Source organism: Ceratotherium simum, chromosome 33 (genome assembly GCF_057802395.1).
Source record: "Ceratotherium simum simum isolate JZ-2026a chromosome 33, ASM5780239v1, whole genome shotgun sequence".
Lineage (NCBI taxonomy): Eukaryota > Metazoa > Chordata > Mammalia > Perissodactyla > Rhinocerotidae > Ceratotherium > Ceratotherium simum.
In genome coordinates this window covers 7,245,498-7,270,102 of record NC_141932.1, presented here as the reverse complement: position 1 = coordinate 7,270,102, position 24,605 = coordinate 7,245,498, and the positions used below count along the sequence as shown (strand labels likewise).

At 36.4% G+C, this 24,605-nt stretch overlaps 1 protein-coding gene across 1 annotated transcript; it reads right to left on the bottom strand.

The window, feature by feature from the left end:
- Positions 1-11,732: 11,732 nt before the first annotated feature.
- LOC101401695 (vomeronasal type-1 receptor 2-like) lies at positions 11,733-12,663 on the bottom strand. Its single transcript, XM_014794166.2, is given in 3 exon segments — positions 11,733-11,932; positions 11,935-12,501; positions 12,504-12,663. Coding segments are annotated over 3 exon segments (927 nt in total).
- Between the last annotated feature and the right edge of the window lie 11,942 nt (positions 12,664-24,605).

Sequence of the window (24,605 nt, the reverse complement as noted above, 5' to 3'; positions counted from 1 at the left end):
ACTAAAATGGCAGAGAACAATACAATGGAAAAGATACAATGGAAATATAGAACAAAGGGGAAAACAAGAAATAAAATAGCAGTATTTAGCCCTCATATATCAACAATCATTCTAAAAGTAAATGGATTGAATTCACCAATCAAAAGACACAGAATGGCTGGAGGGGTTAAAAAACAAGAGCCAACAATATGCTGTCTCCAGGAAACTCATCTCAGTGCTAAAGACAAGCATAGTCTCAGAGTGAAGGGATGGAAGATGATACTCGAAGCAAATGGCAAGCAAAAGAAAGAAGGTGTAGTCATACTTATATCAGACCAAACAGACTTCTCAAGTGCACGTGGAACGTTCTCAAAGATAGACTATATGTGGGGAAAAAACTAAGCCTTAATCAATTTAAGAAGATTGGAATCATATCAAGCATCTTCTCTGACAACAGTGCCAATGAAACAAGAAATCAACTACAAGAAAACAGCTGGGAAAGTCACAATATGTGGAGACTAAGAAACATACTACTGAACAACAATTGGATCGATGAGGAAATCAAAGGAGAAATTAAAAAAAATACCTGGAGACAAATTAAAATGAAAACACAACATACCAAAACTTATGGGATGCAGCAAAAGCAGTACTGAGAGGGAAATTTATAGCAATACAGGCCTATCTCAACAAAAGCGCAAAATCTCAAATAAGCAAGCTTACCCCATACCTAAAAGAACCAGAAAAAAGAAGAACAAAGCCCAAAGTCAAGAGAAAGAAGGAAATAATAAAAATCAGAGCAGAAATAAATGAAATAGAGATTTAAAAAAATAGAAATGATCAATAAAAGTCAGAGCTGATTCTTTCAAAAGATAAACAAAATTGACAAACCCTTAGCCAGACTTATTAAGAAAAAAAAGAGAGAAGACTCAAAGAAAGAAAATCAGAAATGAAAGAGGAGAAATTACAATGAACACCATAGAAATGCAATGGATTATAAGAGAATATTGTGAAAAGCTATACACCAACAAACTAGATAAACTGGAAGAAATGGATAAATTCTTAGAACCATACAACCTCCCAAAACAAAATCAAGAAGAAATAGGGAATCTGAATACACCAATAACAGGTAAAGAGATTGAAACGGTAATCAAAAACCTCCCAAAAAAACAAAAATCTAGAACCAGACAGCTTCTCTGGTGAATTCTACCAAATATTCAAAGGTTTAATACCTATCCTTATCAAACTATTCTGAAAAATTGAAGAAGATGGGATGCTTTCTAACTCATTTTGCAAGGCCAACATTACCCTGATATCCAAACCAGAGAAGGACAACACAAAAAAGGAAAATTACAAGCCAATATCGCTGAAAAATATAGATGCAAAAAAAACCTCAAAAAAGTTAGCAAATAAAATATAGCAATATATTAAAGAGATCATACACTACGACCAAATGGGATTTATTCCAGGGATGCAGGGATGGTTCAACATCCACAAATCAATCAATGTGATACACCACATAAAACAAAATTAAGAATAAAAATCACATGATCATCTCAATAGATGCAGAGAAAGCATTTGACAAGATCCAATGTCCATTTATGATAAAAACTCTGAATAAAATAGGTATAGAAGGAAAGTACCTCAACATAATAGAAGCCATATATGACAAATTCACAGCCAACATCATACTTAATGGTGAAAAACTGAAAGCCATTCCTCTGAGAACAGGAACAAGACAAGGATGCCCACTCTCACCACTCTTATTCAACTTAGTACTGGAAGTTGTAGCCAGCCAGAACACTCAGGCCAAAAACAGACAAAAAAAGAAATAGAAGGTATCCAAATAGGAAAGGAAAAGGAACACTGTCACTGTTTGCAGATGCCATGATTCTATACGTAGATAACCTTAAAGAATCCACCAAAAAGCTATTACAAATAATAAAAAGTTGTAGGGTACAAAATCAACATACAAAAATCAGTAGCATTTCTATACACTAATAATGAACTAGCAGAAAGATTAGGCAAGAATACAATCCCATTTACAATCACAACAAAAAGAACAAAATACCTGGGAATAAATTTAACCAAGGAGGGGGAGACCTATACACTGAAAACTATAAGACATTATTGAAAGAAATTGAAGAAGACATAAAGAAATGGAAAGATATCCAATGATCATGGATTAGAGGAATAAATATAGTTAAAATGTCCATATTACCTAAAGCAATGCAGAGATTCAATGCAATCCCAATCAGAATCCCAATGAGATTCTTCACAGGGATAGAACTAAAAATCCTAAAATTTATATGGAACAACAAAAGATCTCAAGTAGCCAAAACAATCCTGAGAAAAAAGAACAAAGTTGGAGGTATCACACTCCCTGAATTAAAATTATACTACAAAGCTGTAGTAATCAAACAGCATGGTACTGGCACAAAAACTGATATGCAGATCAATGGTACAGAATTGAGAGCCCAGAAATAAAACAACACATCTTTAGACAGCTAATCTTTGACAAAAGAGCCAAGAATATACAATGGAAAAAGGAAAGTCTCTTTAATAAATGGTGTTGGGAAAACTGGACAGCCACCTGCAAAAAGAATAAAAGTAGATCATTATCATGCATCATACACTAAAATTAACTCAAAATGGATAAAAGACTTGAATGTAAGACCTGCAACCATAAAACTCCTAGAAGAAAATATAGGCAGTACACTCTTTGACATTGGTCTTAGTAGTATCTTTTCAAGTATAATATCTACTCAGGCAAGGGAAACAAAAGAAAAAATAAACAAATGGAACTACATCAGACTGAAGAGCTTCTTCCAAGGCAAGGGGAACCATGAACAAAATGAAAATAGAATCCACCTACTGAAAGAAAATATTCAAAAATCATATATTCGACAAGGGGGTAATTTCCAAAATGTATAAAAAGCTCATACAATTCAACAACAAAAAAACAAACAACCCAGTCAAAAAATGGGAAGAGGATGTGAACAGACATTTTTCCAAAGAAGATATGTAGATGGCCAACAGGCAAATGAAAAGATGTTCATCATCACTAATTATTAGGGAAATGCAAATCAAAACTACAATGAGATATCACTTCAAACTCGTCAGAATGGCTATAACTAACAAGACAAAAAATAACAAGTGTTGGAGAAGATGTTCAGAAAAGTGAACTCTCATACACCACTGGTGGGAATGCAAACTCCTGCAGCCCACTATGGATAACTGGATGGAGATTTCTCAAAAAATTAAAAATAGAAATACCATGTGATCCACTGCTATCCCACTACTGGGTATTTATCCAAAAAACATGAAATCAACAATTCAAAGAGATTTATGTATCCTTTTATTTATTGTAGCACTATTCACAATAGCCAAGACATGGAAGCAACATAAGTGCCCATCGACAAACGAATGGATAAGGAAGATGTGATATATAAATGCAATGGAACACCACTCAGCCATAAAAAAGATGAAAGTGTGCTGTTTGCGACAACATGGGTGGACCTTGAGGGTATTATTCTAAGCAAAATAAATCAGACAGAGAAAGACAAATACATATGATTTCGCTCATATGTGGAAGATAAAGAAGTAGATAAGGAGAACAGATTAGTGGTTACCAGAGGGGAAGGGAGTGGGGGAGGTGGAAAAGGGTAAAGGGGCACGTGCATGGTGACAGATGAAAACTAGACTATTGGTGGCAAACACAAGGCAGTCTATTCATAAATTGATATATAATAATGTACACCTGAAATTTGTACAATGTTATAAGACACTATGACTTCAATAAAATAATTTTTTTAAAAAGGAAGGAGACATTGTCTACTTTTGATTTAAAGGAGAAAAGGACAATAGAGAGGCAGAAAGGCAAATTGCAGAAAGTCTAGTCCAAATTTCTCCTCTGGTTGACTAGAAATAGATGAAGAAGGAGACTCTCTAAATAAAGGAGGCAAGTCCTGAGGGTGAAAATTGAAATTAGCTTAATATGAACAAGATGAATTATAAGGAAACCCCTGCAATTAAAGTATGAGCATCCACTTAGAAAGAAATAAACTGAAAAAAAATTCTTTTTGAGGAAAAACAAAAGAAAGTGGTAAAAAGTTTGTGAGAAAACCCTGAAGAAAGAATTTTGTGCATGGTCAAGTTGGCTAAGATTGAAGTGAATTTAATTAAGTAAACAAGTTTTAATATCAAAGTAAGCTGATACTAAAATTAGAATTTGGTGTTCTTTCTCTTAAAAAGATAATTTTTGAGGCTGGCCCAATGGCGTAGTGGTTAGGTGCACTTGCTCTGCTGCTGGTGGCTCGGGTTCAGATCCTGGGGACGCACTGACACACTGCTTGTCAGGCCATGCTGTGGCGGCGTCCCACATAAAGTGGAGGAAGGTGAGCATGGATGTTAGCTCAGGGCCAGTCTTCCTCAGCAAAAAGAGGAGGATTGGAATGGATGTTAGCTCAGGGCTGATCTTCCTCACACACACACAAAAAAAGATAATTTTCTTGGACTTTTCGTTGGCTTTTGATAAAGAAATTGTGAAAGGTTGTCTTTCACCTTTGATTTCATCTTCAGAGAGATTCAAGACAAGGACTCTGACTTTTACTCTGGAATGCGAGTTTCTGATGAACTTTCAGATCCTAAAACTGAACTAGGTAAAAAAATTACAGAACTATGATGGAGAAACTGATGGCTTCATAAAACTACTAACGAAATAACAATGAGGAGTTTTTTAGGACTGACTAGACACTGCAGGAATTGGGTGCCATCTTTTCAGTCATTGCTCAACCTTTATATATATATATATTACTTAAGTCTGAGTAATCTGATTTGATTGAATGAACACCAGAAGGAGAAAAAGCTGTAAACCCCTTAGAGTCCATCTTGGATCAGATACCAGCTTTAAGTCACCCTAATTTCAACTTGCCATTTTTTTCTCTTTGTACACAAAGAGAAAAGAAATGTTTTAGGCGTATTAACTGAAGAACATGGTGGTCAGCATTGACATATAGGGTACTATAGTCAGCAATTAGACCCAATAGCAAAAGGACATTTCACTGTGTATGAGGGCTATTTCAACAACCGCTCTCTTGTAAAAGACTACAGAAGAAATAGTGCTGGGGTATCCTTTAACTATTTATGTCCCACACTCAGTTGAATTTCTTCTAAATTGTCATCAGACTAGTGCTATTCTGTAAGCATATTAGCTTCTTAGGAAGTTTTGTTGCTCTCTGCACCTAATATGACCTTAGCCCAATGTAATAATCTTAACCCTGCAACTTTACTTCCAGTACCACGGGAGGAAAATGACCATGGTTGCATTTTAATAACAGATTACCTTCTTGCTCCAAGGAATGACTTACAAGAAACTCCTATTGTTAATGCTGATCTAATTTGGTTTACAGATGGATCTCACATAAAGGATAAACAAGGACAATACCAGGCTTGATGTACAATAACATCCTCAGTGGACATAATTGAGAGTTCTTATTTATCATAAATAAAGTCAGCACAGCAAGCTGAATTAATTGCTTTAACTTGATATTGTCAATTTCCTAAGACCAGGTGGCAAATATTTATGCTGATAGTCACTATGTTTTTGGAGTAGCATACGACTTTGGAATGCTGTGGAAACATTGGGAAGGGTTAACCCCTTCAGGACAACCTATAAAAAATGAAAAACAGGGGCCAGACCTGTGGCCTAGTGGTTAAGTTCAGTGTGCTCCACTTCAGTGGCCAGGGTTTGTGGGTTCAGATCCCTGATGCAGACCTACACCACTCATTAGCCATGCTGTGGTGGTGACCCATATACAAAATAGAGGAGAGTTGGCACAAATGTTAGCTCAGGGCAAATCTTCCTCAAGCAAAAAAGAGGAAGATTGGCAACAGATGTGAGCTCAAGGTGAATCTTCCTCACCAAAAAATAAAAGAAAAGAAAGATTCAATTTTTTGAATTGAATTATTCAATGATATACCACTATCAAAACAATTGGCAATTATTAAAATACCAGAGCGTTCTAAATATGACACTTCAAAAGCTAAGGGAAATCAACTTGCTTATGCAGCTGCTAAGCAGGCAGCTTTAAAAACTTAACCTCTCCAGCCTTGAGAACGCCCGCTGCTCCTTGTTAACCTTGCTAATGCACTGAAAGATTTCCTTCTACAGGCTCAAGAAATCACCATGGAAGAAGAGAAACAAATATAACAACAAAATGGGGGAATTTTGGACTCCACCATACAAATATACTTTGGGCCAATAAAAAAACCCATAGTGCCTATTGGAGCTCAATTGCCACTGTTCCAGCATATATATCCATTAACTCATTGGGCCAAAATATGACTTTATGGAGAAGACAATATTTTTGGAAACTTTCTCCCACAATGGTTCACAAAGCCTAGGCTCCTTGTACTATGTGTCCTAAGTATAATCCTGGGAACCTGCTTCATGTGTCACAAGGTCACTTTCCCCTTCCTAAGGAACACTTTGATGTGTGGCAATCGAACTTTGTTCAAATGTCACCATCTCAAGGATATAAATATATCTTAATAATGATTGTATGTTTTCACATTGGATTGGGGCTTTCCCCTGCAGAAAAGCAGAAGATTTAACAGTAGTTAAGTTGTTACTAGAAAGAATAATTCCTGTTTGGGTAATTCCTATCAAATTACAAAGTGACAAGGAAACTCATTTCACCAGGATAGTAATGAGATCTATCTGTGACACTTGGCCAATAATGCAGCACTTTCACTGTGCTTATCACCCCCAGTCCTTGGGATTAATGGAAAGAACTAACAGCACTATCAAAACTGAGTTGGCAAAACTTTCAGAAGCATTTAATCTCTCCTGGCCAAAAGCTCTTCCTCTAGTGCTCCTCAATCTTAGGTCTACACCTTTTGGTAAACATCAGCTGTCTCTTGAAATAATAACAGGACAGCCTATGACATTTGATAAAGGAATTTATGGACCAACTCAAAGGAGATATCTTGTATTATTGTCAAGGTCTTATTAAGATACTAGGAAAAAATGGAAGGTTGGTAGTTGATTCCTTTCACAGTGAGCTCCCAGGAGATGAAGAGCTTAAGGATCATGGACTATAACCTAGAGATTCTATTTATTGGAGGAGATATCAAATTAAAGACTCTTTTCAGCACCATTGGAAAGGACCATACCGGGCACGCTTAAACAATCCATGTGCTGTGAAGCTAAAAGGCATAAAATCACGGATTCACATTTCTTATTTTAAAAAGGCCCATCCTCCTGCGTGGACTTACAATATATGTTATATAGGAAGGGGTCAATTTTACTTGCAGGGAATAAGAAATCATACTGGTCAACTACCAGATCACTATTGCAACCAAACTGAATTTAAGATAAACAGCTCAGGCAATGCATGCAGTACAGAAATTATAGGAAAGATTCATCTACCAGAGGTTAATAAGATTTATGATAATATAGATAAAAAAATTATGCCTATTAGGAGTTCCAACAAAGACCAACCCACCGTCCTCCCTGCAGTTGAAGTTAAGATCATGGAAAATGAATGGCCTGAGGAGACATTAGATTTGGCTTCTTAGGCAGTGCAAGATGCACTTCCGCAGTCCAAGGAGACTTGTCATAAAGCACAAGTAAGTGTACATAAAGGAGGGAAAAGAATTATCCCACTAGTTCGAAAATATGCAAACATCTGTTCAGGATTCATTGGACGGTTTTCTTGTCTTTTTTACTCATCTACTCATGTTGATACCCTAAAAATTGTGTTCACAATTATAATCTTGATTGCATTTATTATTCTGTTGTTCTGATGTTATGCTAAGGTGTTGAAGAAGGCCCAGGTCATACTAGCTAGGAAGGTAGAAATGATCCAGAATGCATTAATGAATGACTTGTAAGATAGGTAAGAAAATGAGAGATACACCACTATGTCAGAGGAAAACAGAAGGAACACCTCACTGGTCGTGAATACAACTGTGGGTTGATGATGACCAAAGGGAGGGGTTGTGAACAAACTTTTGGGACCCCTCTCCCTGGTCTAACAGGTGAATCTAGCAAGCGAGCTGCATAGGCTTAAAGTCAGTACAAAAATCCATGTCTTATTGTGAAGCAGCCATACAGGCCATCCTAAGCCTGTGTTACAATGACCTTGCAACCCCACAGTTCATGACTGAAGACTCCAGCTGGACAAATCCACAACAGGAAACGATAAAGGGTAGCTAACTCTCACTTTTCACAGCTGCATTTCTTAGAGGTTCAGGGGGAAAAGTAATGACCCTGGTCCTTGCCTCCCTCCACACATAGATAACACCAACATTACAAGCCTTGTTTGATGTATAACCAAAAGTTCTTGCTTATGTTAGCTTTGAAGTATATCACTGCTAGATATGTAAGCACTTTCCTGTATGTATACTGCTTTGTTTAAAAAAAAATGTATAGGGCCAGCCCCGTGGCTTACCTGTTGAGTGCGCGCGCTCCGCTACTGGCAGCTCGAGTTCGGATCCCAGGCACGCACTGGTGCACTGCTTCTCCAGCCATGCTGAGGCCACGTCCCACATACAGCAACTAGAAGGATGTGCAACTATGACATACAACTATCTACTGGGGCTTTGGGAGAAAAAAAGGAGGAGGATTGGCAATAGATGTTAGCTCAGAGCCCGTCTTCCTCAGCAAAAAGAGGAGGATTAGCATGGATGTTAGCTCAGGGCTGATCTTCCTCACAAAAAAAAAAGAAGTATATAAACTGCGCTCAGATCTGTAGATCTTGGAGCAGTTCTTCAAAATACTCTGTTGGACTGTTTACCAGGACTTGAGTTCCTCACTTTGATTATTGAATAAACTTCTTCATTTAACCTTTACCTAGATCCTTTTTATTTTTAATTTTATTTATTTATTTATTTTTCTCCCAAAGCCCCAGTAGATAGTTGTATGTCATAGTTGCACATCCTTCTAGTTGCTGTATGTGGGACACGGCCTCAGCATGGCCGGAGAAGCTGTGCATCGGTGCACGCCCGGGATCCGAACCCACGCCACCAGCAGCGGAGCACGCGCACTTAACCACTAAGCCACGGGGCCGGCCCTACCTAGATTCCTTATTTCTTTATTTGACAAATCAAATTTTAGAGATATTCTAAAAAGGACTTGACCAGTCCTTCTCACACCTGCCAAGGTGATGAAAAACTAGGAAAGACTGAGAAACTGACACAGAGAAGAGGAGATTGGGAGAGATGTTGAATAAATGTAATGTGGTATTCTGGATTGAATCCTGGAGGAGAAAAAAAAAGATTTTAGTGTTAAAACTGTTGAAATATCAATAAAGTCTACAATTTAATTTATAGTATTGTGCCAATGTTGCTTTCTTAGTTTTCTGAAATGTACCATGGTAATGTAAGATGTTAACAACAGAAACAGGGTAAAGAGAATATGAGATCTCTCTGTATTATCTTTGTCATTTTTCTGCAAGTTTAAATTTATTCCAAAATAAAAAATTTACATTAAAATTGCCACCATTTATAATTTAATTACAGATATTTACATTAAATTATTTTGAGTTAATATATGTTTGAGTTCATATCTACCCTTTTCTTTGGAATGTGTCCATTTTGCTCTGTTGGTGATTTCAAAAGCAATAAAACTCCTTAAACAATATAGAGTCAATAGATTCATGTCTGGCCTCCAAATTGCTAGTCCTCTACCAATCCAAACTTGATGAAACACTTCTTTTGTTTTCTTTTTCTTTTTTTTTTTTTTTTTTTTGCTTAGAAAGATTCATCCTAAGCTAACATCTGTTGCCAATCTTCCCCTTTATACTTGAGGAAGATTCGCCCTGAGCTAACATCTGTGCCAGTTTTTCTCTATTTTGTATGTGGGTCGCCACCACAGAATGACCAAAGAGTGGTATAGGACTGTGCCTGGGACCCGAACCTGAGAACCTGACTACTGAAGTAGAGTGCACCGAACTTAACCACTAGGCCACAGGGCCAGCACCATTGAAACACTTCTTTATAAGTTTGTCTCCTCAAATTGGAAATGGAGAAGTCCACCCTGAGATCTGTTTCTTATCAACCAGACAATTGGCACCAAGACCTGACCCAGAACAATCTACCTTCTAAAGATCCTTGAAATTGATTCACTTTTATCAATTTCATCGATAAATGAATGATAAAATGTCTACTTAATGTTTGCTTCCCACCTGTACTTTTTAAAACATCAGGCCGGCCCTGTGGCTTAGCGGTTAAGTGCGCCCGCTCCGCTATTGGCGGCCCAGTTTCGGATCCCAGGCATGCACCGATGCACTGCTTCTCTGGTCATGCTGAGGCCATGTCCCACATACAGCAACTAGAAGGATGTGCAACTATGACATACAACTATCTACTGGGGCTTTGGGGGAAAAAAAAAGGAGGAAGATTGGCAATAGAAGTTAGCTCAGAGCCGGTCTTCTTCAGCAAAAAGAGGAGGATTAGCATGGCTGTTAGCTCAGGGTTGATCTTCCTCAAAAAAAAAATTTTAAAAAATAAAACATCAGCAACATATAATCTTGTGTTCTCCTTAGTCTCTTGAAGCTCACTATTCTGATGTTTAATTGAAAAAAAATTTTTTTTTTTGGTGAGGAAGATCAGCCCTGAGCTAACATTCGTGCCAATCCTCCTCTTTTTGCTGAGGAAGGCTGGACCTAGGCTAACATCCGTGCCCATCTTCCTCCACTTTATATGGGACACTGCCACAGCATGGCCTGACAAGCGATACGTCAGTGTGTGCCCACGATCTGAACCTGGGCTGCCAGCAGCGGAGTGCGCGCACTTAACCACTATGCCGCGGGGCCGCCCCGAAAATATTTTATTTTATTTTATTGTGTGTGTGTGTGTGTGTGTGTGTGTGAGGGAGATCAGCCCTGAGCTAACATTCATGATAATCCTCCTCTTTTTGCTGAGGAAGACTGGCTCTGAGCTAACATCTATTGCCAATCCTCCTCCTTTACCCCCCCCCGCAAAGCCCCAGTAGATAGTTGTATGTCATAGTTGCACACCCTTCTAGTTGCTGTATGTGGGACGCGGCCTCAGCATGGCCAGAGAAGCAGTGCGTTGGTGCGCTCCCGGGACCCGAACCCAGGCTGCCAGTAGCGGAGTGCACGCACTTAACCGCTAAAGCCACCGGGCCGGCCCCGAAAATGTTTTTAACATGCTCATATTTCTTTATATACGTTTTCTTATTTTGAACTATGACCATTTCTCTAAGGATGTAAGGCACAATATTCACAACCTGGCTGTCATTGTGCACAATAACCAAAACCTCATTTTCCATCCAGCTTCATGTCAGGCAGCTTGCATTACAATACAGAGACTCTGAACCCTCCACCATGAGTTTCTTGAAGGAACATGACACATGTTATTCGTTTTAAAGGCACTATCCTTACTATCACATGGCCTATAAATCTTGGGTAAATTTGATATCTCACATTAAAAATTATACACTCAATGACATTTCCAGTATCTCTATATTAATTTAGGACTAACTGTTTTGTTATTTATTGGACTCTGAATTTCTCCACTGCAACCATTAGTGAAATACAATTACATGAGTACTTACATAATAATTACATATAGTTTCATTTACAATGACTATTATTTACTATTTATTGTTGCAGCAGAATCTCTGTCTCAATCAAAATTCTATGTGCAATGAGACTGACTGTGATTTTGCTTACAAGTCCTTGAAGGATGAGTACAAAATTGACTGAACATGGTGAAAGTCAAATAGCTTATACTTTTCTGATGAGATGAGGGAACTGTGTATTTCTTCCAGTGCACACAAAGAAGAATTTGGATACACAGTGGTCATGACTCAAGAGAACAAAGGGGCTGGCAGTAGGAAAGCATGTGTTGATTAAGGCAGAGGTGTTCACCAGCCACCAAGTGGTGTTATGAAAAATAAAAAAATAAACATAAGTAATGGAAGAGATACAAAAGTGCTCATCAGGACAAGGATGCTTTGGGTAGCTCTAATCTCAGGGGAGGACCTGAAGGACATTTTGGTCCTACGAATGTGTTGGACCTGCTGCTTGTGTCTGTACAGAATGGAAACAATGGACCCACTGGCCCAAGTCATGAGTCCCAAACACAAAACATCATGGAAGGATATAAATATTGTATATAGTATCTCTATGTCTTTGTCATGAAGTTCAGTAATACAGTATCCAATGTCTATAGTTTTTGAGATGTTTTTGTTGTTCCATTTGTCAGTCACATACACAAGAGTCATAATATTTAGTATTATGTTTAGGATCCAGCAGAAGACATTTGAGAGGCCAATGTATTTGGGAGCTTTCACTTTAAGCAATGCCGACCTGGAGTTCCAGGGACTGATCGTGATCACCTGGAAGACACTCAAGAGGCAGGTGGTGTCAATGGACACACCCCTGGCTACTCTGTGAACATAGAAAACAAGTTTACATCCAAAATCATTGAAAAAATGTTGCAACCCAAAAGCCGCCATTGTCTCTGGGATTCCTCTTGAGAGAATGACCAAAAGTTGGTTAAAGTCAGGTGCCTGAGAATTAAATCTGTGGACTTTGACCTGTATCCACTGAAGTAAAGGGATATGTAATGATGTAAGAGTGAGAAATTCCCCAAGATTCCAATGACTATCTGAAATACGAAGATCATTGCAAATTTCAAATGCAGTGAGGCCATTCTGTTATTTTCCATGGCTCAGTGTTCACATTCACAAAGAGAAGATTCTGCATGAAAACATGGGTTGTGGGCTAACTATTCATGGAAAATAAATTCAGAATTCTCCACTTACTGTTACTTCTCCCTGAGAATTTTTTTCAAATATACAATTTTTCTTTTGTTAAAGATTTCCCAAGTTTAATGTGTTTATATAGTGCTTATTTAGTCACTGTTACTAATGCTTTACCTATTGTAAATTATTTAGTATTTACAAGTATATGAGTTAGACGTAATACTATTCTCCTTTTACAAACAAGGAGAGTTTAACTAAAATGAGCTTATATGACTCATTTAAATATTGGAACAGTCAGGATTTGAACCTGGGTAGCTGGTTGCAATAATGTTGCTGTTTAACATTGTGCTATACTCTCATAGCTACCTAGTTGTATCTTTAAATAATCAAGATATATGCATATATTGTTATACTTAAAATTTAATTGATGTTTGTGCCAATTTCTCATTTTTGTTAAAATATTTATTCTGTTGACCAATATCACTTGTGAATGAAGATGAGTCTTAATAAAACGTAGATGCAGCAAATATTTTCCATGAATACATTGGATTTACTGAATATGGGTCAATGTTAGTATACAAATAGAACTAATCATATGAATTTTTGCTAATAGTACCCACAACAGAAATTATTGTATAGTATTTCACTTTGCCATAAACTATGAGATTTGTAATAAGTAATAATTTAAATAAGTGATAAAACATTTAGGGTAAAATCTAAATTATTCCTCATTATACAGCACACAATTATCTGTTCATTATTTTTGAAAAAATTAATTTAAACTAATTAATATGTGATTTGAGAAAGATAAACTACAAAACAAGTGTGCAAAATGGAATTTTAAGGCATGAAATCTTGTGCATCGAATAAGTTGAAATAGGAGAAACACAAGGATGAGACTGAAAATGATGTTAGAACTTTGAAAACCAGTTAAATTATCAGAAGACACATTTGAGCCTGAAAAATGCTGAAGTCCTTAATTTTTCTGCTATCCAAATCAGTCACATGTGAATTTACCATTTCCTGAAAGTTTTCTTTCCTAATTTCACAAAGAAAAATTGTCTCATCTTGATCAATAGATTACAAATATTTTCAGAAGAGATGTAATTACTATCTCCATTAGACATATCAAACCTATAGAGAAAAATAATTATAATTCAGCATGTCACTCAGTCACATTATTTCTGTCGAGATATAGATAATGCAATTATCTCTATCAAACTCATTATCAGGTGCACAGAACTTTAATGAGATAGCTATACTAATCATGTAAATTTCTCTGTGATTTCATAAATTAGATTGAATAGTGCAATAATTTCCGAATTACAGTCTTAAGAATCATAAAAATCAGACTTTATTACTACTTGGAACAAACTCCAAGAATCACTATCAGGGAGGGATCTACTAAAGCACATTAGGAGCAGTTAAGAGGTTGGTGTTGGATCTCAGATTGCCAGTCTTTCTCCATAAACTCAGCCTATGCCTCAGGAATTATTGCTTTTTCCTGTGTACTTTGACACTAAACCAATTTATACCCCCAAAAATTCCCTTTTCCAGACATGAGGGCCAACATAGACATAGATCCCAATATGTGCACCTCATTCCCTTACAGATTGTTCCACTCAGACTGACACAGAAAATACTCACCCTAATCTTTTCTGATGACAGAACAGTGGGTTTAGTATGACGGTCATGATACCCCCTGCTTGTGTGGAAAGGAGGCAGCCAGTATTGAGATATAAGTTTGTGATTCTGTGACCTCACCTCCCCACAGAAATGCAATTATCACTTCACCTTTAGTTTCAATAACATTGCACAGCTGTGGCTGTTGAAACTGCTTTTTGAAAACTTTCTCCCAATTCCCAATTCCCAGAAACAGGTATAAGTTTCTAGCGAAGCTCTGCAAAATGACAGGCTTAGTGTGTAGGAGAAACTTTTCCTTTTCCATAATACCTGGGCAAGGTCTCATGTGGCAAAAGCTGGAAAAGTTCAGATCTGGCAGATGAGGGGGTGGCAGTGATTCACATGTATTTCATGGGACCCCATGCTTCCCTAAGAAATCCACTGTCCCCCCAAAATAATTGTCTGTTTATGCCCAGCCTGAGAACAGAAAACAGGGATGGTTATGAGCAAAGAAGTGGAAGGATGCAAAGGGCCTGAGAAGGAATTTTTAAGAAAAGAAGAGTATAAGGAAGAAGATGATAAAATGAACATATATTATAAATCATTAGTAATGCTTTGTACAACTCAGTGTAATTAATTGGAAAGTCTAGTTGACATGGCTATCTCTAAGAATACATATTTTATCAATATTGGTCCAAGCGGAGGTACAAATTCTGAGCTAAGCAATTTCCATAGAATAAACAGCAATATTTCTAAAAGAGATTCCTCACTGAAATGGCACCAGTTGATATGGTTTATCAATAGCATCCAACTACTCTTAAATATCAGATAAACCAACGCTACTTAGGCCATCCAAAAATACTGAAGAATAATACTTCCTAATAATTTTCAAAAATCTTACAAAGATCACCAGGAATATTTCACAAACATCATATATGCCTAAGGATCCAAAATTATTAAATATAATATTTTCAAATATTGCCACCCATAAAATATTACACCATGATCAAGTACAGCTTATATCCGTGTTCATGGATAGGGAGACTAAATACTGTTAAGATGTCAGGTCTTCCCAAATCGATCAGTCGATTCAATGAAATCCCTAGCAAAGTCCAAGAAAATTACTTTCTTAGTATATATCAATGTACTCATTCTAAAGTCTATATACAGGAAAGAGGCCCAAAATAACCAACACAATATTAAAGTGGAAGAAGAAATCAGAGGACTGACACTTCGAGACTTAATATAAAGCTGAATTAATTCAGATAGTGTGTCACTGGTAAAGCAATAGACAAATAGCTAAATGGAACAGAATACAGAGCCCAGAAGTAAACTCACACACGTACTGTCAACATCTCTTTCACAAAAGAACAAAGGCAATTCAATGGAGAAAGGATAGCTTTTTCAGCAAATGGTCCTGGAACAAGAGGACATCCATTAGCAGAGCATTAGCTCAAAATGGATCATAAACTTAAATGTAAAACACAAAAATATAAAACTCCTAGAAGATAACATAGGAGAAAATCTAGATGGTCTTGGGTTCTGTGATAAATTTTTAGATACAACATCAAAGGCATGATCCATGAAAGAAATAAATTCTAAGTTGGACTTTATTAAAATTACAAACTTCTGCTCTATGAAAGACAGTCAAGGGAATGAGAAGAAAAGCCACAGATTGGGAGAAAATATTTGCAAAAGACATATCTGATAATGGACTGTTATCTAAAATATACAAAGAACTGTTAAAACTCAACAATAAAGGGACCGGCCCTACGGCTTGGTGGTTGAGTGCACGCGCTCCACTGCTGGTGGCCCGGGTTCGGATCTTGGGCGCGCACCGACGCACCGCTTCTTTGGCCATGCTGAGGCCATGTGCCACATGCAGCAACTAGAGGGATGTGCAGCTATGGCATGCAACTATCTACTGGGGCTTTGGGGGAAAAATAAATAAATAAAATTATTTTTAAAAAAACAACAATAAGAAAACAACTCAATTTTTAAAATGGGCAAAAGATCTGTACAGACACCACACCAAAGAAAATATAAACATAGAAAAGCATATGAACATATGCTTATGATCATACATCATTAGAGAATTGCAGATTAAAACAATGATATACCACTACATATTTATTAGAATGAATATAATCCAAAACAGTGACACAACCAAATACTAGCATGGAGATGGAACAACAGGAACTTTCATTCACTGCAGATGGGAAAGCAAAATGATATAGCCACCTTGGGAGGTAGATGAGAGTTTCTTACAAAATTAAATATCCTCTCATGTGCTCCAGAAATCTCACTTATAGGTTTTTACCAAAATGCCTTGGGCATTTATGTCCACACAAAGTCCTGCACACAAATGTTTATACCAGATCTATACATAGTTGCCAAAACTTGGAAGCAACCAAGATGTCCTTCAACAAGTGAAAGGATAAATAACTGTGACACATCCTTACAATGGAATACTATTCAGTGTTAAAAATAAATGAACTATTAAGCCATGAAAAGAAATGGAAGAAACTTAAATGAATATTACTAAGTAAAGTAAGCCAATTTGAAAAGGCTACATACCAAATGATCCCCACAACATGACGTTCTAGAATAGGCAAAACTATAGAGACAGTAAAGATAGTGATTGCCAGGGTCAGAGAGAGGTATGAATACATATGCAAAAGGTTTTTTAGAGTAGTGAAACAATTCTGTATGATACCATAATGGTGGATAGGTATCATTACACACCTGTCAATATCCATAAAATGTATCAAACAAAGAATAAAACCTAATGTAAACTATGGACTTTGGTTTATAATGATGTGTGAATGTTGGTTCATTATAACAAATGTAAGACTCTGGTGCAGGTTGTTGAAGGTGGGGAGGCTTGGGTGTGTGACAAGTCTCTGGACTTTTTGCTCAATTAGACTGTGAAGTTAAAACTGCTCTAAAAATAAAATCTATTTAAAAAATTATTATAACAAGTACATTGGAAATGAAGATCCAATATTTTTGTTATTGGCAGATGCAATAAATGACAGAGCAAATCTAAGTAAAATGATATAACACTGTTAGAACTAATAGGAGATATCAGCAAAATTACTAGATCCAAGATCAATTTACCAAAATCAATAGTATTCACATGTATTTCCCATTAGTAAAAATATAATTTGAAGGAAATATTATTGACAATACCAGCCTAGGTTAAACAGTTCCACAGGGTAAATCTAGGAAAAGCTGCCCAAAGCTTTATAAGGAAAATTATATTCTTGGTGGACATTATAGGGCATTTAAATAAAAGAAGAGTTGAATCTATCCATAGTTGAAAAAAATCATAAAAAATTAATTCTTCCAAAACTAACGTGTAATTCAAATAATTCCAATCAAAATCTCAACAGGTTTTTCTTAGAACATTAAAGTGCAATTGAAAAATTAACAAATAAGAGCATAGGGACAAAAATAATAAAAGTAGACAAATATGAAGAAATATTACAATGTGAGGAATTCACTCCTCCAGATATCACCCTCTATTTTAACAAAATATTAACAAAGAGAAGATATTACTGGTATAACAATAAACACAGAGGTTAATAAAGTGTAATATATGTCCCCTATATATTCACATAAAGTATATACTGACACGTCAGATGTGGCTTTGGAAATCAGTAAGAAAGTAATGAATAAACACAAATTTATTTACCTATTTAACCCTACGCTTTACAGGAATAAATGCCAAATTCACTACTTAAACACTTTAATTTTGCTTTGATATATTTTATTTTCTTTCTATGTTTTGGAAATTATTATGATATTTTGGAAATACCACTATAAATAAAGGGATTTTTATTATGTCAGAATTGGAGCACAAACATTCTTCAAAACATAGGCAAAGCCAAGAAGTGGTTGTTTTCCTGTATGCAGTAGGTCCAGAAACAATCTGGGAATTACAGAAATGTCTTTGAACGTGAATGTTCAATCTGACATAATAAATTTAATCAGAAAGTAACCGAGCATGAAATTTCTATAAAAGTTCCATGCAAAAGGAATGGCATATGAGATGGTCATTCAAGAAACTGAAGAAAAGATTGTCCTTAAAAAATAATGAAGTAATACAGGGTGGTGTTGGAATGGAAATAAGTCTCGGATAAAAGGTGTGTTTGGGTCCAAGTAATTAAATTTGTACATTACTTTCTTACAGAGATGATAGTCACTTGAAATATGATTATACAGAGGGAGATAAGCATATTTCATGTAGAAGTGGTCAGATTAAACTGGAGTGGAAAAGGGATAACACAAAAATGTTCTGGCTATTTTTTTTCCAACTTTGTTTAGGAAATATTGACAAATAAAAAAGTATATATTTAGGGTGTATAGTGAGATGGCTTGATATAGTATTACATTGTGAAATCATTACCACAATCAAGCTAATTAACAAATCCATCATCTCACATAGTTACCATTTGTGTGTGTGTGTGTGTGTGTGTGTGTGTGTGTGGTGAGAACACTGAAGATCTACTCTCTTAGCAAATTTCAAGTTACAATGAAGTATTATCAACTATAGTCACTATGCTGTACACTAGATCCCCAAAACTTGTTCATCCTATAAATAAATGTTTGTACCATTTGAGTAACAACTCCCCACCCCTGTCAGTCACCATTATACTTTCTGTTTCTGTGAATTTGACTATTTTAGACTCCATATAAAATGGAGATCATACAGTATTTGTCTTTCATTGTCTAGTTTAGTTCACTTAGCCTAGTGTTCTCCAAGTTCATCCATGTTGTTGCAAGTGGAAGTATTTCCTGTTCTTTTATGGCTGAATAATATTCATTGTATGAATATATACCAATTTTTTATTCATTAATCTGTTAATAGACATGTAGGTGGCTTCCATATCATGGTTATTGTGAATAATTCTGCAATGAACACAGAGATATCTATGGCAGAGATATCTCTTTGAGATAGCGATTGTATTGCCTTTGGATATGTACCCAGATGTGGACTTGCTGGATCACATGGTAGTTCTATTTTTAATTTTTTGAAGAATCTTCATATTAGTTTTCCTTAGTGGCTCTGCCAATTTGCATTCCCATCAACGGTGTACAAGTGTTCTATTTTCTCCATATCCATTTACATATGATCCAAAAAAAAAATCCCTTCAACATAACACATCAATATATATACACCCAACACAGGAGCACCAAAGGTTTTAAAGCAACTATTAACAGGCCTAAGGGGAGACATTGACAGCAACACAATAATAGTAGGGGATCTTAACACCCCACTTACATCAATGAATAGATCATCCAGACAGAAAGTCAACAAGGAAATAGTGGCCTTAAATGAAACACTACACCAGATGGGCTTGATAGATATACATAGAACATTCCATCCAAAAACAGCAGAAGACACATTCTTCTCAAGTGCACATGGAACATTCTCAAAGATAGACCACATGTTGAGAAACTAAGCTAGCCTCAATAAATTTAAGAAGATTGAAATTATCGAGCATCTTTCCTGACCATAATGCTAAAAAACTAGAAATCAACTACAAGAAAAAAGCTGGGAAAGTCACAAATATGTGGAAACTAAACAACATGTGACTGAACAACCATTGGATCAATAAAGAAGTCAAAGGAGAAATCAAAAAATACCTGGAGACAAATGAGAATGAATCCACAACATACCAAAGTTAGGGGATGCAGCAAAAGCAGTAGTAATAGAAAAATTTATAGCAATAAAGACCCACCTCAACAAATCAGAAAAATCTCAAATAAACAAGATTACCCTATATATAAAGGAACTAGAAAAAGAAGAATAAACAAAGCTCAAAGTCAGTAGAAGGAAGGAAATAATGAAAATAAGAGTGGAAATAAATGAAATAGAGACTAAAAAAAATAGAAAGGATCAATGGAAATAAGTGCTGATTCTTTGAGAAGATAAACTAAATTGACAAAACCTTAGCGAGACTCACTAAGAGAAAAAGAGAGAAGACTCACATAAATAAAATCAGAAATGAAAGAGGAAAAATTACAATAGACACCACAGAAATACAAAAGATTATAAGAGAATATTGTGAAAAGCTATACACCAACAAATTGGATAACTTAGAAGAAATGGATAAATTCTTAGAATTATACAACCTCCGAAAACTGAATCAAGAAGAAATAGAGAATCTGAATAGACCAATCACAAGTAAAGTGATTGAAACAGTAATCAAAAACCTACCAAAACACAAAAGTCCAAGACCAGATGGCTTCTCTGGAGAATTCTACCAAATATTTAAAGAATATTTAGGGCCGGCCACATGGCTTAGCAGTTAAGTGCGCATGCTCCACTGCTGGCTGCCCGGGTTCGGATCCCGGGCACGTACTGACTCACTGCTTCTCTGGCCATGCTGGGGCCGCGTCCCACATGCAGCAACTAGAAGGAGGTGCAGCTATGACATACAACTATCTACTGGGTCTTTGGTGGGAAAATAAATAAATAAATAAAAATTATTTTAAAAAAAGAATATTTAATTCCTACCCTTCTCAAAACACTCCCAAAAAATTGAAGAGGACAGGACACTTCCTAATTTTATGAAGCTAACATTACCCTGATACCAAAACCAGACAACAACAACACAAAAAAGGAAAGTTACAGGCCAATACCGCTGATGAACATAGATGCAAAACTTCTCAACTAAATATAGCAAATCAAATACAACAATACATTAAAAAGATCATACACCACCATCAAGTGGGGTTAATTCCAGGCATGCAGAAATGGTTCAACATCCACAAATCAATCAATGTGATAAGCCACATTAACAAAATGAAGAATAAAAATCACATGATCATGTCAATAGATGCAGAGAAAGCATGTGACAAGATCCAACATCCATTTATGATAAAAACTCTCAATAAAATGGGTATAGATAGAAAGTACCTCAACATAATAAAGGCCATATATGACAAACCCACAGCCAACAACATACTCAATGGAGAAATAGTAAGTCATTCCCCTGATGACAGGAACAATACAAGGATGCTCACTCTTGCCACTCTTATTCAACATAGTACTGGAAGTTTTAGCCAGAGCAATTAGACAAGAAAAAGAAGTAAAAGGGATCGAAATTGGAAAGAAAGAAGTGAAACTCTACTTATGGATGACATGATTCTATATATAGAAACCCTAAAGAATCCACCAAAAAACTATTAGAACAATCAAAAAACACAGTCAAGTTGCAGGGTACAAAATCAACATACAAAAATCAGTTACCTTTCTATACACTAATAGTGAACTAGCAGAAAGAGAAGTCAAGAATACAATCCCATTTACAATAGCAAGAAAAAAAGAATAAAATACATAGGAATAAGTTTAACTAAGGAAGTGAAAGACCTATACACTGAAAACTATGACACATTATTGAAAGAAATTGAAGAAGACATAAAGAAATGGAAAGATATTCCATGTTCATGAATTGGAAGAATATAAACATAGTTAAAATGTTCATATTACCTAGAGCAATATACAGATTCAATGCAATCCCATTCAGAATCCCAATGACATGCTTCACAGAAATAGAACAAAGAATCCTAAAATATATATGAAACAAAAAAAGACCCCGAGTAGCCAAAACAACCCTGAGAAAAAAGAACAAAGTTGGAAGTATCACATTCCCTGAATTCAAATCATACAACAAAGCTATAGTAACCACGCAGCATGCTACTGGCAGAAAAACAGACACAGAGATCCATGGAACAGAACTGAGAGCCCAGAAATAAAGCCATACATCTATGGACAGCTAATTGTTGACAAAGAAGCAGACAATATGCAATGGAGAAAGGAAAGTCTCTTCAATAAATGGTGTTGGTAAAACTGGACAGCCACTTGCAAAGGGATGAAATAAGACCATTATCTTACACTATACACAAAAATTAACTCAAAACGGATTAAAGACTTGAATGCAAGACCTGAAGCCACAAAACTCTTAGAAAAAAATATAGGCAGTAGACACTTTGACATTGGACTAGCAGTATCTTTTTGAACACCACGTCTACTCAGGCAAGGTAGACAAAAGAAAAAATAAACAAATGGGACTACACCAGACTAAAATGTTTTTGCAAGGCAAAGGAAACCATCAACAAAACAAAATGACAACCCACCAACTGGATGGAATGTTCTCATCCAATGGAATGGATGAAAATATTTGCAAATCATATAACTGACAAGGGGTTAATTTCTAAAATATATAAAGAACTCATGCAACTCAACAACAACAAAAAATGAGCAAGCCAATCAAAAAATCAGCAGAGGATGGAGCCAGCCCAGTGGCATAGTGGTTACATTTGCACACTCCGCTTCTGTGGCCCAGGATTTGCAGGTTCACACAGACCTGGACACAGACCTATGCACCGCTTATCAAGCTATGCTGTGGCAGCGTCCCATAGATAATGTAGAGGAAGATGGGCACGGATGTTAGCCCAGGGCCAATCTTCCTCAGCAAAAAGAGGAGGATTGGCAACAGATGTTAGCTCAGGGCTGATCTTCCTCAGAAAAAAAAAAATGGGCAGAGAATATGAACAGGCATTTTTCCAAAGAAGATATACAGATGACCAATAAACACTTGAAAAGATGTTCAACATCACTAACTTTCAGGGAAATGCAAATCAAAACTGCAATAAGATATCACCTCACACCTGCCAGAATGTCTATAATTAACAAGACAATAAATAACAAGTATTGAACATGATGTGGAGAAAACGGAACCCTCACACACTGCTGGTGGGAATGCAAGGTGGCGCAGTCACTGTACAAAACACTATGTAGATTTCTCAAAAAATTAAAAATAGAAATACAACATGATCCAGCTATTCCACTACTGGGTATTTATCCAAAGAGTATAAAATCAACAATTCAAAAAGATTTATGCACCCCTGTGTTCATTGCAGCATTATTTACAATAGCCAAGATGTGGAAGCAACCCAAGTGCCCGTCAATGGATGAATGGATAAAGAAGATGTAGTACATATATATAAAATGGAATACTACTCACTGATAATAAAAGACAGAATTGTGACATTTGTGACTTTGATAGACCTTGAGGTTACTATGCTAAGTGAAATAAGTCAAATGGAGAAAGTCAAATATCTTATGATTTCACTCATAGGTGGAAGATAAAAACAAAAACAACTATAACAAACAAACACATAGATACAGAGATTAGATTGGTGGTTACCAGAGGGGAAAGCGGGAGGGAGGACAAAAGGGGTGAAAGGGCACATGTGTAGGTGATGGATGGTAATTAGTCTTTGGGTCGTGAACGTGATGCAGTCTACACAGAAATAAAAATATAATGATGTACACCTGAAATTTATATAGTGTTATAAACCAATGTTACCTCAATAAAAAAAAACACAACAAAACAAAAGATAACGAGTGTTGGCAAGCATGTGGAGAAATTGGAACACTTGTATTCTGTTGATGGGAATGTAAAACCATACAGCCACTATGGAATATTGTACGGCAGTTCCTCAAAAAATTAAAAATAGAACTGCCATATGACCCAGCAAGCCCACTTCTAGGTATATATCTAAAAGAATTTAAATCAGATTCTTGAAAAGATTTCTGTACTCCCATGTTCACTGCAGCATTATTCACAATAGAGAAGATATGGAAACAACCTAATGTCCATCGATGGATGAATGGATAAAGAAAATGGCATATGCATACAATGGAATGTTTTTTGGCCTTTATTTATTTATTTATTTGTTTGTTTGTTTGTTTATTTATTTATTTTCTTGTGAGGAAGATCAGCCCGGAGCTAACATCCATGCTAATCCTCATCTTTTCACTGAGGAAGACCAGCTCTGAGCTAACATCTATTGCCAATCCTCCTCCTTTTTGCCCCCGACCAAAGCCGCAGGAGATAGTTGTATGTCATAGCTGCACATCCTTCTAGTTGCTGTATGTGGGAGGTGGCCTCAGCATGGCCGGAGAAGCGGTGCATCGGTGCACGCCCGGATCCAAACCCAGGCCGCCAGTAGCAGAGCGTGCGCCCTTAACTGCTAAGCCACGGGCGGACCCTTGGCCTTTAAAAAGAAGGAAATCCCGCCATATGTGACAACGTAATGAACCTGGAGGACGTTATGCTAAATTAAATAAGCCATTAACAGAGGACAAACACTGCATGATCCCACTTATATGAGATATCTAAAATAGCCAAACTCATAAAAACATAAAGTAGAATGATGATTGCCAAAAGCTCAGGGAAATGAGAAAATG